At 42.1% G+C, this 15,960-nt stretch overlaps 1 protein-coding gene across 1 annotated transcript; it reads left to right on the plus strand.

The window, feature by feature from the left end:
- The first annotated feature begins 345 nt into the window (after positions 1–345).
- On the plus strand, positions 346–8,043 carry LOC109902824 (25-hydroxyvitamin D-1 alpha hydroxylase, mitochondrial). Its single transcript, XM_020499528.2, has 9 exons — positions 346–1,257; positions 3,486–3,676; positions 4,531–4,727; positions 5,071–5,271; positions 5,932–6,095; positions 6,396–6,562; positions 6,705–6,786; positions 6,944–7,141; positions 7,331–8,043. Exons 1-9 carry the CDS (start codon positions 1,030–1,032, stop codon positions 7,448–7,450), a joined length of 1,548 nt encoding a protein of 515 aa, XP_020355117.1. The 5' UTR covers positions 346–1,029; the 3' UTR covers positions 7,451–8,043.
- The last annotated feature ends 7,917 nt before the right edge of the window (positions 8,044–15,960 follow it).

Raw genomic sequence — 15,960 nt, forward strand, 5'->3', positions numbered from 1 at the left:
GATAAACGTATTGCTCGACACCTACAGGACTGGGAAATGCATTCTAAAATGTCAGGATCAGTCATTTTATAAAATGTGTCATGAGTCAAATGTCTCAATTTAGTAAGAAGTTACGTTTAATATGGTATGTATTAATTTGTGGATGTCCATCATCCATTTCATATGATTTGTAACGAATTACAGCAGCTACTCTTCTTGAGGTCCACACAATGTTACAAATTTGCTAAATGTACAATATGTTACGAAATCCAATTTGTTGTGGCTAATGTTAAGGTTAGGAGTTAGGTTAAAGGGTTAAGGTTAGGGTACGGGTTAGCTAAAAGGGTTAAGGTTAGGGTTAGCTAACATGCTAAGTAGTTGCAAGATTGCTCAAAAGTAGTAAGTTGCTGAAAGGTTGCTCAAATGCTAAGGTTGTCCATGATGAGTTTCAAACATACAACCCTTGGGTTGCTAGACATTCACGTTATACGCCCACCTATTCATCCGTCCATCCATCCCAATCAACCACTCTCCTTTAGTTTTTTACCTTAAGTAACCTTCTGTCTTATGTAACCATACCAAACATAATATAGCATACTAATTTGATTGTCCCGGAAGTCCCACTTCTAGTGTATGAGACCAGGCTGTATTTATGGCAACACATCTTATTATGCATGATCTGTTTGTTATTAATTTCCTCCTAATGGCCTAGCCCGAAAGTAGTTTCTAGGCAGCCTCCATTGGTGTCTGAGAAAAATACAGAAAATAATATGATTTACCTTCCATGTGTGCGCTACTTTGGGTTAGTCTGACTTCTGCGATCTGGACACACCTTCCAAATAGTCCACGCCTACTGCGTCCAAAACCTTGCCACTGGGTGGGGTCGACGCCAGGATTCGCTTTAATTGGCCCCCAATGAGAAACTTAACAACTCTATGTAGCGCAGGTCCCAGTCCGACATGGGTCGAGCGATATAAATAGTGTCTTGGTGCCTTGGTGCAAGATGAGCACCGATACCCGATAGACTTGCATGTGTTTCCCTACCAGTACATGAATATAGCAAAAAGGATGCTGCAGCAAGCCCTCAAAGTGTCTGGTCGCAGTATGACCCCGCTAATCAAGTGGATGGAGAATTGGGCTGAGAGCTCAGTTGGCCGGAAGAAGATAGAGGCGGCGCACAGGGTGAAAACTCTGGAGGAAATGCCGGGACCCACCGTCGCCAAATTTGTATGGGACATCTTCGCCAAACGGGGACTGTCCCGCCTCCACGAGCTGCAGGTAAATTATTTTGATGACTTGTCCTTTTTTTTTTTTTTGAATTCACGACTTTCTTTCTATTAAAGCAAGACAGGCGCGTGAATGTATGGGATTAGTGTTTCATAATGTCTGATAAACAGCAATACCGTAAGGAATGTTTCATTGGCAGATTTAACTGGTCATCACACATTGTCTTGTAATAGATAGGTAATGGCATTGCTGTTGGTTGTGGCATGGTCTTGTAGGGCAGACACTCTGTCACAGCCTCTCCTTACTTGTAGGCTACTGTATAACTTAACCACCAGTGTGTAATGTAAGTGCCCAGCAATTAAAAAGCAATGAGAGGGCCAACATAAGCTATACTGTGATGACCTAAATGCACCAGACATGCAGTTGCATATGCATAGACTATGTTAGATAAATGGTATACATACATCAGTTCTTTTACACTGAGGGCATTGGGCAGGAAAGTGCTGTAGGCCACTAGGGCACTTTTCTGTGCTTTGGGAAATACCTGCTGCCTCATAGGTGTAGATGGGGAGCACAAGGAGCAAAGCACAAAGCTTTTTATCACAGCTTGACGGGTGCTCCCAAAGCTTTGAAAGTATTTCTACAGATTTTGTCCATACACTTTACATCAAGTAGTTTTAAAATCAAATGAAATTTAATTTAAAACATGGGCCGAATACAACAGGTTTAGACCTTAGTGAAATGCTTACTTACAGGCCCTTAACCAACAATGCAGTTTTAAGAAAAATATGTGTTAAGTAAAAAATGTATTAGTAAAAAATAAAAATAATAATTAAAGAGCAGCAGTAAAATAACAATAGCAAGGCTATATACAGGGGGTACCGGTACAGAGTAAATGTGCGGGGGCACCAGTTAGTCGAGGTAATTGAGGTAATATGTACATGTAGGTAGAGTTAAAGTGACTATGCATAGATAATAAACAGAGAGTAGCAGCAGCAGTGTAAAAGGGGGGGGGGGGGCAATGCAAATAGTCTGGGTAACCATTTGATTAGCTGTTTAGGATTCTTATGGCTTGGGGGTAGAAGCTGTTAAGAAGCCTTTTGGACCGAGAGTTTGCGCTCCGGTACCGCTTGCGGTGCGGTAGAGAACAGTCTATGACTAGGGTGGCTGGAGTCTTTTTTTTAGGGGCCTTCCTCTGACACCACCTGGTATAGAGGTCCTGGATGGCAGGAAGCTTGGCCCCAGTGTAGTACTGGGCCGTACGCACTAACCTCTGTAGTGCCTTGTGCGCGAAGGCCCGAGCAGTTTCCATACCAGGCAGTGATGCAACCAGCCAAGATGCTCTCGATTGTGCAGCTGTAGAACCTTTTGAGGATCTGAGGACCCATGCCAAATCTTTTCAGTCAATATTTTTCGTGCCCTCTTCACGACTGTCTTGGTGTGTTTGGACCATGATAGTTTGTTGGTGATGTGGACACCAAGGAACCTGAAGCTCTCAACCTGCTCCACTACAGCCCCGTCGATGAGAATGGGGTCGTGCACGGTCCACAATCATCTCCTTTCTCTTGATCACGTTGAGGGAGAGGTTGTTGTCCTGACACCACACGGCCAGGTCTCTGACCTCCTTATAGGCTGTCTCATCTTTGTCTGTGATCAGGCCAACCACTGTTGTGCCACCTGCGAACTTAATGATGGTGTTGGAGTCGTGCCTGGCCATGCAGTCATGTGTGAACAGGGAGTACAAGAGGGGACTGAGCACACGCACCCCTGAGGGGCCCCCGTGTTGATGATCAGTGTGGCAGATGTGTTGATGCCTACCCTTGCCACCTGAGGGGCGGCCCATCAGGAAGTCCAGGATTCAGTTGCAGAGGGAGGTGTAGTAGTCTGTAATAGTTTGCAAGCCCTGCCACATCCGACGAGCATCGGAGCCGGTGTAGTACGATTCAATCTTTATCCTGTATTGACTCTTTGCCTGTTTGATGGTTTGTTGGAGGGCAAAGCGGGATTCCTTATATGCCCCCGGGTTAGAGTCCCACTCCTTGAAAGTGGCAGCTCTACCCTATAGCTCAGTGTGGATGTTGCATGTAATCCATAGCTTCTGGTTGGGGTATGTATGTACAGTCATGTACGTACAGTCATAGAACTGTAGCTAGGTCTGCTCACAACATGTTGATGCTACATCCATAGAAATAGATTATTTCTAATTCTATGGATGGTTCCATCTTCAGTGAATCATGCCATCTATATGCGTTGTGTACTAATGTGTTGTCTTCTCCCAGATTGAGGGTGTGAAGCGCTATGGGCCGATGTGGAAGGCCAGCTTCGGCCCTATCCTGACGGTGCACGTGGCAGAGCCAGCCCTGATTGAGCAAGTTCTGAGGCAGGAGGGCAAGACCCCCATCCGCTCTGACCTCTCCTCCTGGAAGGACTACAGGAAACAACGAGGTCATGGCTACGGACTGCTCACAGCGTGGGTACCATCACTCTCCTCCTCTGCTGTCTCCCCTCCCATGCTTGTCATGCTAATCTGAGCTGTTCTGACATCAGGTTCATGTGCTGTTGACAGGAAGCAGGAAAGATTAACAGAGATGAAACAAAGACTTAAAGGGATACTTCAGGATTTTGGCAATGAAGCCCTTTATCTCCTTCCCTAGAGTCTGATGAAGTCGTGGATACCATGTCTCTGTGTGCAGTTTGAAGGAAGTTGCTAACTGGCATTAGCACAATTGCTAACTAGCGTTTAGGGCAATGAATGGAAGTCTATGGTATCGACTTCCAGTCATTGTGCTAACACTAGTTAGCATTTGCTAGCGAAACTACCTCTAACTTCCTTCATACTGGATGCAGAGACATATAAATGGTATCCATGAGTTTGCCAAAATCCTGAAGTATCCCTTTAAGACAATGGACTAATTGGTCTAGAAGCCAGACAGACACAGACAGAGACTCAAGAAAGAGACAGATGTCAGCCTATGATCTATTACCTATGGGTTATAACCTAATGAGCAGGAATATGAAAATGCTCACAGTTCAATTACAGTTCAATCAAGTAGCCTACAGTTACAGTTGGCTCAGCCTGTATAAAACATGTAAACTATTGGATGTTTCCTGTGCAAAGTCATTGATGACATTATTTTCTGTTTACCTTACTTAGGGTTGAAACTCACTGGGAACTTTAAATAAATTCCCTGGTTTTCCAAAAAACCTGGTTGGAGGATTCGGATTTCCTGCTTATTCCCTCCTTATTACAGGAATTTTCGGGAAAGCCATGGAATTTATTGAAAGTTCTAGGAATTTTGCAACGCTAACCTTAACTCTCTTCAGTGAAGGGGAGGAGTGGCAGGCGGTGCGGACTCTCCTGGGGAAGCACATGCTACATCCAAAGGCGGTGGAGGCCTACGACACCACTCTAAATGCCGTTGTTGATGACCTCATTGCTAAGCTCCGCCGCAGCAGGCACCAGAACCCCTGTGGTCTCGTCCCGAACATCAGCAGTGAGTTCTACCTCTTCGGCCTTGAAGGTAAGACCTATTTGCACTCAACCTGTTCTCTTTGTTTTTATTTTTACTTTTACACGCATATGAGTTCAGCATCCGAGGTCAGGTGTGAGGTTATCTGAGATCAGTCCTGTAATAAGACACAATATCAGGAAGCAACTTTATTGTATCAATGTCAATTAGCATTGTGGTCTTCTAGTTTTGTCTATTACCACCACTTAATTGTTTATGGTAGGATAGGGTATTCTGACAAGTCTATAATAGGCTTGATTGGATCTGTATTACAGAGGGAAAACAAACAAAGCCCTTCCGGAAAGCCCTTCAAACCCTTCTCACCCTTGACCTGTGCCTGTCTTCCTCTCTGCAGGGATCTCCTCAGTCTTGTTCGAGTCCAAGATTGGTTGCCTAGACCCTGTGGTTCCCATGGAGACAGAGTGTTTCATCCAGTCCATTAACACCATGTTTGTCATGACACTCCTCACCATGGCTATGCCCGCCTGGTTACACAAGCTGTTTCCCATGCCCTGGGACACTTTCTGCCAATGCTGGGACTACATTTTCCAATTCGGTGAGCTGCCATCTTTGATAGTCTCATACTATTGTTACATATGGTGTATTTATTCCTTGTGTTATTATTATTCTATTATATATATTTTTTCCCCTCTGCATTGTTGGGAAGGGCCCATAAGTAAGCATGTCACTGTTAGTCTACAACTGTTGTTTACGAAGCATGTGACAAATAAAATTGCTCCACCTTGGTTTAATTCTGTCAACTTTTTAGTACATGTCACCTTTTACATTAGATCTATTTAACTTCACTGACCTACTTATAATTATTAGATGCCCCCAGTGGTTAGTTACCCTCTACGGATTGATTTCTAGTAACTTGCTATAAATCGTTCCCATTCAGTAGGACCCATAATGTGTGTGGCTGCCTTCCATTCATCACATGTAATCCCTGTAGGAAGCTTTTATTTTTTATTTTCCAAGCTATACAGATTCCCTTAGTTGAACTAGAGCTCCTTCAGATCTGGGTTCAAAAACTATTTGAAATACTTCAGCTGGAATTGATTGATGATTGGTGCTTTGGAACCAATGCAAGCCCAGCCCATCTGGCATTCGTTAGGCTAAAGCAAACGCTGAAAGTATTTAAAATATTTAAAAGAGTATTTGAACCCAGATCTGAGATTTTTTACTCTGATCTGACTCCTGATCTCTCTCCTTGCAGCTAAAGGTCACATTGACCAGCGTCTGAAGGAGGAAGCGGAGAAGGTGGCACGGGGAGAGGAGGTGGAGGGGCGATATCTGACCTACTTCCTGACCCGCACAGGGCTGCCCATGAAGACGGTGTACAGCAACGTCACGGAGATGCTTCTGGCTGGGGTGGACACGGTGAAGAGAAACTCTCATGTCTTCTTCCTCTTGCATCTCTCCCTCCTCATTGTCTTCTCTGTCCTAATCGCTTTATCTTTGAGCCTGCTCTTTACTATTAGTTTATAAAATATCCAATAGTCATACATCTCCATTTCCTCTCACTCCTAGTCAAAAGTATACTATATCATTGAGTAAATCACAGCATACTACCTCTTCTTAAGCTGTAAGGAGCTCACTATCCTCTCCATCCACTGCTAGTGACCTTATGGTGAATGATCCTTCTAGCGTACTGACCTGTTGTGTCCTGTGTGTGTTCAGATCTCCAGCACCATGTCCTGGTCCCTGTACGAACTATCTCGGCACCCCGAGGTGCAGGCCTCGCTGAGGGAGGAGGTACTGGCCGTGATGGGGGGTCGGAGGGTGCCTGGGGCTGTTGACGTGGCTCGCATGCCCCTCATGAAGGCTGTGGTGAAGGAGGTGCTCAGGTAAGTGCTCATAGCTCCTCGCTCATTTCATCCACTACCAATTTGAATTAACTATGTACCCCTGATTCAATCAACTACAACCAATCGATCAATCATTAGACTGATCAGTCACACTGACATTGTTATGTTTTGGCTTCTCCAGACTTTATCCTGTTATTGCGGCCAATGCCAGGGTCATCGCTGACAAAGACATCCAGGTCGGAGGCTACCTCCTCCCCAAAAACGTAAGTGTTGACTTGATGTTGAGTGCTTCTTTGTCCACATTTTTTGAACAATCTGATGTGATATTAAGGTGGGAAGAAGGCAAACATATGTAATGGAAGGATTTTACCAAGTTTTTTTTAACTGATTCCTACCAATTCACAATTCTATCTTATCCAGACTCTGATCACCCTCTGCCACTTCGCCACATCCCGGAATGCAGCATTTTTCCCGAACCCGGGTACATTCCAGCCCCATCGCTGGCTGAACAGGTACAAAGGCCACCACCCTTATGCCTCAGTGCCCTTCGGCGTGGGCAAACGCAGCTGCATCGGCCGCCGCATCGCAGAGCTGGAGGTCTACCTGGCACTGGCACGAGTGAGTAGATCTTTGGTCACTTTTACAGCTAGGCTTTGGCAGTGAGGTTCTCTATAAATGACATATAATTTCCATAGCGTTTTGAGTCCCAGTACATTTTCATCCTCATAGTGGACTTCTATTCTTCCAAGTACTGTACATGTGAGGGGCGTGCTCTCATTTTCTCAACCCCTCTCCTGGTCCCCTCAGATTCTGATGCAGTTTGATGTGAAGCCCGATCCAGAAGGCAGTGGTGCAGCAGTCAAACCCATGACCCGGACACTGCTGGTGCCAGAGAGCGAGATCAACCTGCAGTTCATTGAGAGATGAGCCAATGACATGCTGAACACTAGCTATGTGCATTTGACAGTGACTGACAATCCCAGTCTCTCAGAGTGAGACAAATGGGAGCACTGGGGGAGAAAGAGGGCCCAACTGAAGCTGAAACCCTACAGGCCTCAACCCACAGACCAGGCCCTCAGACCCTCAGAACTAAAGCCCAGATGGTGTGGGCATAGTACTTTAATGACAAGTGATTTTCCATCTCAATACCAGGTTGATTACCCTTGCACCACTTAAACTTTGTGCTTTATTCAATAATGCTCATGAGTGCAATATCACTTATACTTACTTGTGGTGTAGCCAATGATATTACCAGTAGCCAATGATATTCCCAGTGGAATCTCTGATAACTACATTATGTTCCTCTCATCTAACTAGACATGAATTGCAATTTTACTGATTTTATTAAATTAAGTTGCAAGTATGCATCTTGATCATAGCATGTAATGGTCAGTCCACCAAAACCAGAATCACCCCCTTAGGCAGTCTTGAAGATTCATTTATTATAGGCCTATTTGTGTACAGTACCAGTAAAACATTTGGACACACCTACTCATTCAAGAGTATTTTTGTAAAAAAAAATGTTTTACTATTTTCTACATTGTAGAATAATAGTGAAGACATCAACACTATGAAATAACACATATGGAATAATGTAGTACCCAAAAAAGTGTTAATCAAATGTTATATTTGAGATTCTTCAAAGTAGCCACCCTTTGCCTTGACAACAGCTTTGCACACTCTTGGCATTCTCTGAACCAGTTCATGAGGTAGTCACCTGAAATGCATTTCAATTAACAGGTGTTAATTTGTGGAATGTATTTTAATGCGTTTGATCCAATCAGTTGGGTTGTGACAAGGTAGGGTTGATATACAGAAGATAGCCCTATTTGGTAAAATACCAAGTCCATACTATGGCAAGAACAGCTCAAATAAGCAAAGAGAAACGACAGTCCATCATTACTTTAAGACATGAAGGTCAGTCAATCCGGAAAATGTCAAGAACTTTGAAAGTTTCTCGAAGTGCAGTCAATGATGAAACTGGCTCTCATGAGGATCGCCACAGGAAAGGAAGACCTAGAGTTACCTCTGCTGCAGATGATATGTTCATTAGAGTTACCAGCCTCAGAAATTGCAGCCCAAATAAATGCTTCACAGAGTTCCAGTAGCAGACACATCTCAATATCAACTGTTCAGAGGAGACTGTGTGAATCAGGCCTTCATGGTCGAATTGCTACAAAGAAACCACTTCTAAAGGATACCAATAAAAAGAAGAGACTAGCTTGGACCAAGAAACATGAGCAATGGACATTAGACCGGTGTAAATCTGTCCTTTGGTCTGAACAGTCCAAATTTGAGCTTTTGGTTCCAACCGCCGTGTCTTTGTGAGACGCAGAGTAGGTGAACGAATAATCTCGGCATGTGTGTTTCCCACCGTGAAGCATGGAGGAGGTGGTGATATGGTGTGGGGGTGCTTTGATGGTGACACTGTCAGTGATTTATTTAGAATTCAAGGAACACTTAACCAGCATGGCTACCACAGCATTCTGCAGCGATACGCCATCCCATCTGGTTTGCGCTTAGTGGGACGATCACTTGTTTTTCAACAGGACAATGACCTAACACACCTCCATGCTGTGTAAGGGATATTTGACCAAGAAGGAGAGTGATGGAGTGCTTCATCAGATGACCTGGCCTCCACAATCACCCGACCTCAACCCAATTGAGATGGTTTGGGATGAGGTGGACCGCAGAGTGAAGGAAAAGCAGCCAACAAGTGCTCAGCATATGTGGCAACTTCTTCAAGACTATTGGCAAAGCATTCAAGGTGAAGCTGATTGAGAGAATGCCAAGAGTGTGCAAAGCTGTCATCAAGGCAAAAAGGTGGCTACTTTGAAGAATCTCAAATATAAAATATATTTGGATTTGATGAACACTTTTTTGGTTACTACGTGATTCCATGTGTGTAATTTCATTATTTTTATGTCCTCACTATTATTCTACAATTTAGAAAATAGTAAAAAAAATAAAGAAAAACCCTTGAATGGAGTAGGTGTGTCCAAACTTTTGACAAGTACTGTATTTTACTAGAAAATGCAACTTATGTTTACAGTTGTGTTGGTAATGCATTGTTCTGTTCATAACCAGAACAGTTCTAACTCATTCCTTAGCTTAGACAAACAGAAAGCAACTTATTCCTCTCTAATTTAAATCATAGATTGGCAGAGGCCAAGCCAAACCAAACTTCAGTTGCATTTATTAAATGTTTACACATTGCTGATGAAGATGCTATAAAATGCTTATAAATATGTCATGTACTGCCTTTAGAAGAGTGTTATTGAATTATTATTAGTTTGGACAAAACTGTGATGTTTCTATCAGAATGGTGCTCATATGGTGCTTATATAGTGCTCATTAGAGTCTTAGTGAAAAATGGCAGCTGGTGGGACTAACATGGTGCTTCATATCCTCCCACCTGGGTTACTCTGTTTACAAACACTTTTGTCTTTTTAAAAGTCTTCTTATCTTATATGAAGTCATACTCAGTTGTACAAAACTATGTATCCTCTGTGAGTTGTTTGTATCACTTACGTCAAAAAAAGAATTTGTGTGTTAGCCTTTTTCTACATCTAGAACCTGACGTGACTTGTATGATGTGGTGCTTCAAAATGCTTTTTTCTCTGTTGGCATAACACATTATAAAAAGGTTAAAAAATAATTTTGTAATTGTTCGCATTAAAAGAATGTCATACATGTATGCATGGTCTTCTGTTTTCCTAGAAATGTGAAAGTCACTCTAGCTTGGGGCATATTTTCCTGTCAGGCATTCTGGTTGTAGCTTGTCTGTGGTTCAAACTGATGGGATAATATTTAGACATGAAGGCAGGTGATTCTGGGAATGCTGCTGCTGGGTATCGCTCTTCCTGTGAGACGTGTCTGTGGGGACATTCATTGTGCTACCTCCTGTACATTAGTGCTAAGTTTGCAGGTCAACAGTATGCATCACATAACCGCTCTACCCCCACATACATTCTACAAAACCCTCATCCTCCTATCTAATCTTTGGCTGCCCTGTGGATGACTGATGAAAGTGAGTTTTTACAAAACCCCTGACTGTCCAAAAAGACCCCAATCACACAGGAACAAAGGTTGACTGACAGGAATCAGTAAGAGGTCTACTCAAGTAATGTGTTCTTGTGATGGGTATGCATCTCTTTCTGAGTAAAATACCAAACACACTTTACCTGCAATTAATCTTGCTTAACTCTCCAAAATGTTCTGGTTATGAACAGAACAATGCATTACCAACACAGCTGTAAACATATGGTGCATTTTCATGTATTATACATGAATAGGCCTATAATTAATATTGAAGACTGCCTAAAGGGGTGGTTGTGGTTTTGGTGGATTGAAATGCCAGAACAAAAACATCTATAGCCAGTGGCTGTTGGTCTATTGGAGGTAATAGTTCAATAATATAAATTCAGTCAGAGCTGAAATGTTTCCAAAATGGTTAATGATTCATAGGCTCTTTTTTTCTCTTCTTTCCCCCTCTGCCTGGCAGAGGCAGCAGCAGAGGTGGGGGCCTTAGGTGTCTGTGCTGGACTTTAACAGGTGACTGACTGTAAGCAGCATGTCTGTGCCTGTAGGTGGCTATACTGACTCAGAGGTATAGTTTGTATATTGTCTGTTGTCTGGTAAACAGACAACACATAGCAGGGTGTGTTGAAGGGGATGTGGAGGTGGGGTACATCAGTGGTATATGATTGTATAGGTGGAAAGTTAATAGCAAAAGCTGAAATTGGTAGCACAAACGATAGATTTTGATGATTGATTTAGCTTTTTCAGAGTTGCACAATTCATTGGTGTGATTGTCCATCCTAATTTTTTAAATAAAGTTCTATAAAATAAATAGTCCTTTGTGAATCTGTTGGTAAAATCAAAGATGGTTAAGTATGAAGATATGTAGAAACTGCTTCGCGATATCATGGCAACCTTGGCTAGCTTATGCCTAGAAACACATCTTCAAGTCTAAAGGTCATCTCGCACCGAACTTCACACACACTTTGCAGGCCATCTAATCAAAGGCATCCCTTTGATGTAAAGTTGTTTTTGATGATAATGTCAACGTATCAGTTTGTCACGTTCACACAGTTGGAGTAATAACATGTTCAGCTACTTAAGACTGGGTCAAATCTAGGTTGTGCCTTTCGATTTTGAGAAAATGAACAACTAAGGAAGAATTTTTATTTATTTCATTGACTTCTCAAACCCCAAACTCCGGTCTACCAAGTCTCCTTCGCAAGCATTCCTGGAAGTTTCGCAATGTTGGCCTCTGAGTTTAGAACCTCTGTGGTAAACCATAAAATTATGTTTCTATGGGGTAAAACCAGAGATATTAGGAGTATCTCTGGGGGAAAAAATGTTTTTTGACTAAACCACCAGTCATCATTAATTGCACATATCCTATGAGTTCACATAGCTACTCGAACCACATAGCATGTATTTTTATCACAGAGAATCACATTGAAATAAAGTGCTAACATTTTGGGGCCAACCACTTATGTAAACAGAGAGGAAACGGTGAATCGAGCGGTATTACTGGGCCAAAAATCTATTGTCTCCAGCAGGTGGCGTTTTTTCCAAAGTGTCAAATTTGGTCAACAAACTCGCTTGGGTCCGCATGCGCCATTGCGCGCCATTTTGTCCACCCACACCAGACGCAATCAGGGAACGCAGGTTGAAATATCAAAACGAACTCTGAACCAACTATATTAATTTGGGGACAGACTGAAAAGCAATAAACATTTCTGGCAATTTAGCTAGCTAGCTTGCTGTTGCTAGCTAATTTGTCCTGGGATATAAACACTGGGTTGCTATTTTACCTGAAATGCACAAGATATTCTAATCCGACAAGTAATTCACAGATAAAAGGGTAAACTGAGTTAGTTTCTCGTAATCGCTCCTCCTTCAGGCTTCTTCTTCTCCGGACTTGATATGGAGGTTGGCAAACAACTTAAAGGTGCATTACCACTACCAACTGGACTGTGGACCTTAGTTCATCTTTCAATCACCCACATGGGTATATGCTCCTAAAATCCAATGAGGTGATGGGAGAGGTGGGACTTGCAGCGCATCAAGCATCACAAATAGAACCAAGTTCTACTTTAGCGCCTGGCTATGCAAACGCACACTGACATGCGCGAGCAGTGTGGGCGCAAAAACAAATGTATACATACATGTTATTTAATCATTGAACCCACACTGCTCACGAGCGTCTGCGAACTTGGTTCTATTTGTGGCGCTTGACACGCTGCAAGTTCCTCCGCTTCCATCTCCTCATTGGTTTTTAGGAGCAGTCAGCCAGGATCCGCCATTCAGCCAGGATCCGCCAGTCAGCCAGGATCTGCCAGAGCCAACTACCTGCCTGAGCTTCCTCTCAGTACTGGGCTTCCTCTCAGTACTTAGCTTCACCTCAGTCCCGAGCTGCCCCTCAGTCCCGAGCTGCCCCTCAGTCCAGTGGGGTTCTTGGTGAGGTTTACTAGGACAAGGTCGGCGGCGGGGGTCGCCAATCAAAGGACGCGTTACAAGGGGACTAAGACTTGGTTGGAGTGGGGTCCACGTCCCGAGCCGGAGCCGCCACCGTGGACAGATGCCCACCCGGACCCTCCCCTATGGGTTTAGGTATGCGACCGGGAGTCCGCACCTTGGGGGGGTTCTGTCACGCCCTGGTCTTAGTATTTTGTGTTTTCTTTCTTTATTTGGTCAGGCCAGGGTGTGACATGGGTTTATTTTGTGTTGTGTTTTGTATGGGGGGTTTTCGTAGGTTTTGGGATTGTGGCTTAGTGGGGTTTTCTAGCATAGTCTATGGCTGTCTGAATTGGTTCTCAATTAGAGGCAGGTGATTATCGTTGTCTCTGATTGGGAACCATATTTAGGCAGCCATATTCTTTGAGTGTTTCGTGGGTGATTGTTCCTGTCTCTGTGTTTTGTTGTCACCAGATAGGCTGTATAGGTTTTCACTTTCCGTTTGTTGTTTTCGTATTGTTCGATTTTCATCATTATTAAACATGTATGAAAATTACCACGCAGCATTTTGGTCCGACTCTCCTTCGACGGAAGAAAACCGTAACAGCAACACTGTTTCTGGGTGGTCATTACAAAAGGAGCCATTTGAGTTGCTTAAACTTCTTCATATAGGTGGTTGGCAGGATAATATTTATGAATCATTTTAAAGGAAACTTCCTTAATTTTGTTAACAAGTAGGTATGTGTGTGGCAACATCCAAACTTTTTTCCAACAGATATTATCAATAAATCCATTCCAATAAGGCATGACATAAGGTATAGATACAACATCCTGCTGAAACAAGGGTCGTATCGCTCTGTTGTTGAATGGACCAAAAGAGAAACAAATCTTTCCTACTGATGAGTCAACAGGGTCGATAGAAGGTAGGCTCTGAGGGTCAGGTCTTGACAAGTTCCTGAATAACATAGATACCATTCCCTCAGGTGTTGCTAAAACAATTGAAAAATATTTAGGTGTTACGGGGACCTTGTAAAGTTATAAGAATTCTTTATAACTGAGTAAAAGACCCTCTGCATTTACCAGTTGCCAATATTCTAAAAACAGTATTTTTATACAATATATCCCGATTATTCCATATATAATATCTGTGTGGAGAAAAATTGTGTTTATAAATTATAAGGACCATGACAAAAAAAACCTGCCGATGAAAAGCAGAAAGTTTCACTGGAACTTTGTCAATATTATAATTGCAAAACAACATGAAATTAAGGCCACCAAAAGTAGAGAAGACATGATGAGGAAGAAAATTCCAGATAGAAGTGGTTCTTCTTAGGAATTGTTTTATCCAATTGATCTTAAAAGTATTATTTAAAGTAGGAAAGTCCAGAAAATTCAGTCCACCATTCTCATAAGTTGTCACGTTCTGACCTTTATTTCCTTTGTTTTGTATTTATTTAGTATGGTCAGGGTGTGAGTTGGGTGGGCAGTCTATGTTTGTTTTTCTAGGTTTTGGGTATTTCTATGTTTCGGCCTAGTATCGTTCTCAATCAGAGGCAGGTGTCATTAGTTGTCTCTGAATGAGAATCATACTTAGGTAGCCTGGGTTTCACTGTGTGTTTGTGGGTGATTGTTCCTGTCTCTGTGTTTGCACCAGATAGGACTGTTTAGGTTTTTGCACATTTATTGTTTTGTTAGTTATTTCCTGTCTAGTTCCTTTATTAAAGAACATGAATAACCACCACGCTGCATTTTGGTCCGCTTCTCCTTCACCACAGGAAAACCCTTACATAAGTGTTCATTACAATAGTTTTCTTAATTTAATGGGTACGGTTTCTCTAAAGAAAGTTGAAATGCATCTGGTCTATTTCCTTGCTTATTTTACTGTCAAGATATAAAGATAGAGAACCATATGTTAGTCTAGAGACACCTTCGGCCTTGTTATTAGGACTCTACCTTTTAAAGTTAAGTCCCCCTGTAGCCTTTGATTTAGCTTCTTCTGGGTTTTTTTTAATAAGAGGGTTAAAATTTAGTAAGCCTCTAGACTTCTGATCCTTTGTAATGGTTATGCCTAAATATGTAATTTCTTATTTTACTGGAATACCATAATATGAAGGTGTCACACAATATTTGACAGCTATGAGTTCACATTTATTAATGTTAAGATATAGACCAGACGCTCTGGAAAAGGATTGTATCACATTGATCGATATGGGAAAAAGTGTAGTATCATCAGCTAGCTGGCTTATAATAATTACTTTACCAGCTATGGAAATACCTTGTACAGGACTAAAATAATTTGCAAGAAGTTGGGTGATTAATAAAAACAGGTACGGAGAGATAGGATAACCTTGCCTAATTCCTCTCTTTAACTCAAATCTAGGTGAGGTGCCATATTTCAATTTGATAGAGCTGTTACTATTTGCATAGAGAGTCTTAATAGCCTTACAGAAAAAATCCCCAAAGTCAAGTCTCTCAAAGGAGTGGAAGAGAAACTGATGCTCTACTGTGTCAAATGCTTTATAAAAATCAAAAAAATAATATGAAGCTATCCTCAGTTATTAGGTCTGAGTAGTCAAGTATGTCTAATACTAGTCTGGCATTGATAGAAATGTCTGTTCCTCATGAAGCCAGACTGTGTTTCATCAATGATTGCACCCAGGACTTATTTTATTATTTTTGCAAGTAGGAAGGCTAATATCTTATAGTCATTTTTAAGAAGACAAATTGGACGCCAATTATCGATGAGCAGCACTTATTTTTTAGGCTTAGGTATCAGTGTTATTAACCCCTGACTCATTGTAGGAGGGAGAACATTGTTTTTAATACTCTCTAAAAAGACTTCAAATAGGAAGGGAGCTACTTGTTCCGAAAATAATTTGTAAAATTCTGATGTAATTCCACCAACACCTGGTGATTTATTGTTCTTTAGATGTTTGATAGACTCTATAATCTCTTCAACTTTGATGGGT

Source organism: Oncorhynchus kisutch, linkage group LG1 (genome assembly GCF_002021735.2).
Source record: "Oncorhynchus kisutch isolate 150728-3 linkage group LG1, Okis_V2, whole genome shotgun sequence".
Classification (NCBI taxonomy): Eukaryota; Metazoa; Chordata; class Actinopteri; order Salmoniformes; family Salmonidae; genus Oncorhynchus; species Oncorhynchus kisutch.

Bases quoted from the DNA above. Each gene is read 5' to 3' on its own strand.
- LOC109902824 (XM_020499528.2), top strand. From the start codon at position 1,030: ATGAATATAGCAAAAAGGATGCTGCAGCAAGCCCTCAAAGTGTCTGGT. The intron at 6,096-6,395 runs GTGAAGAGAAAC...GTGTGTGTTCAG, and splicing joins TTCTGGCTGGGGTGGACACG to ATCTCCAGCACCATGTCCTG. The intron at 7,142-7,330 runs GTGAGTAGATCT...TGGTCCCCTCAG, and splicing joins TCTACCTGGCACTGGCACGA to ATTCTGATGCAGTTTGATGT.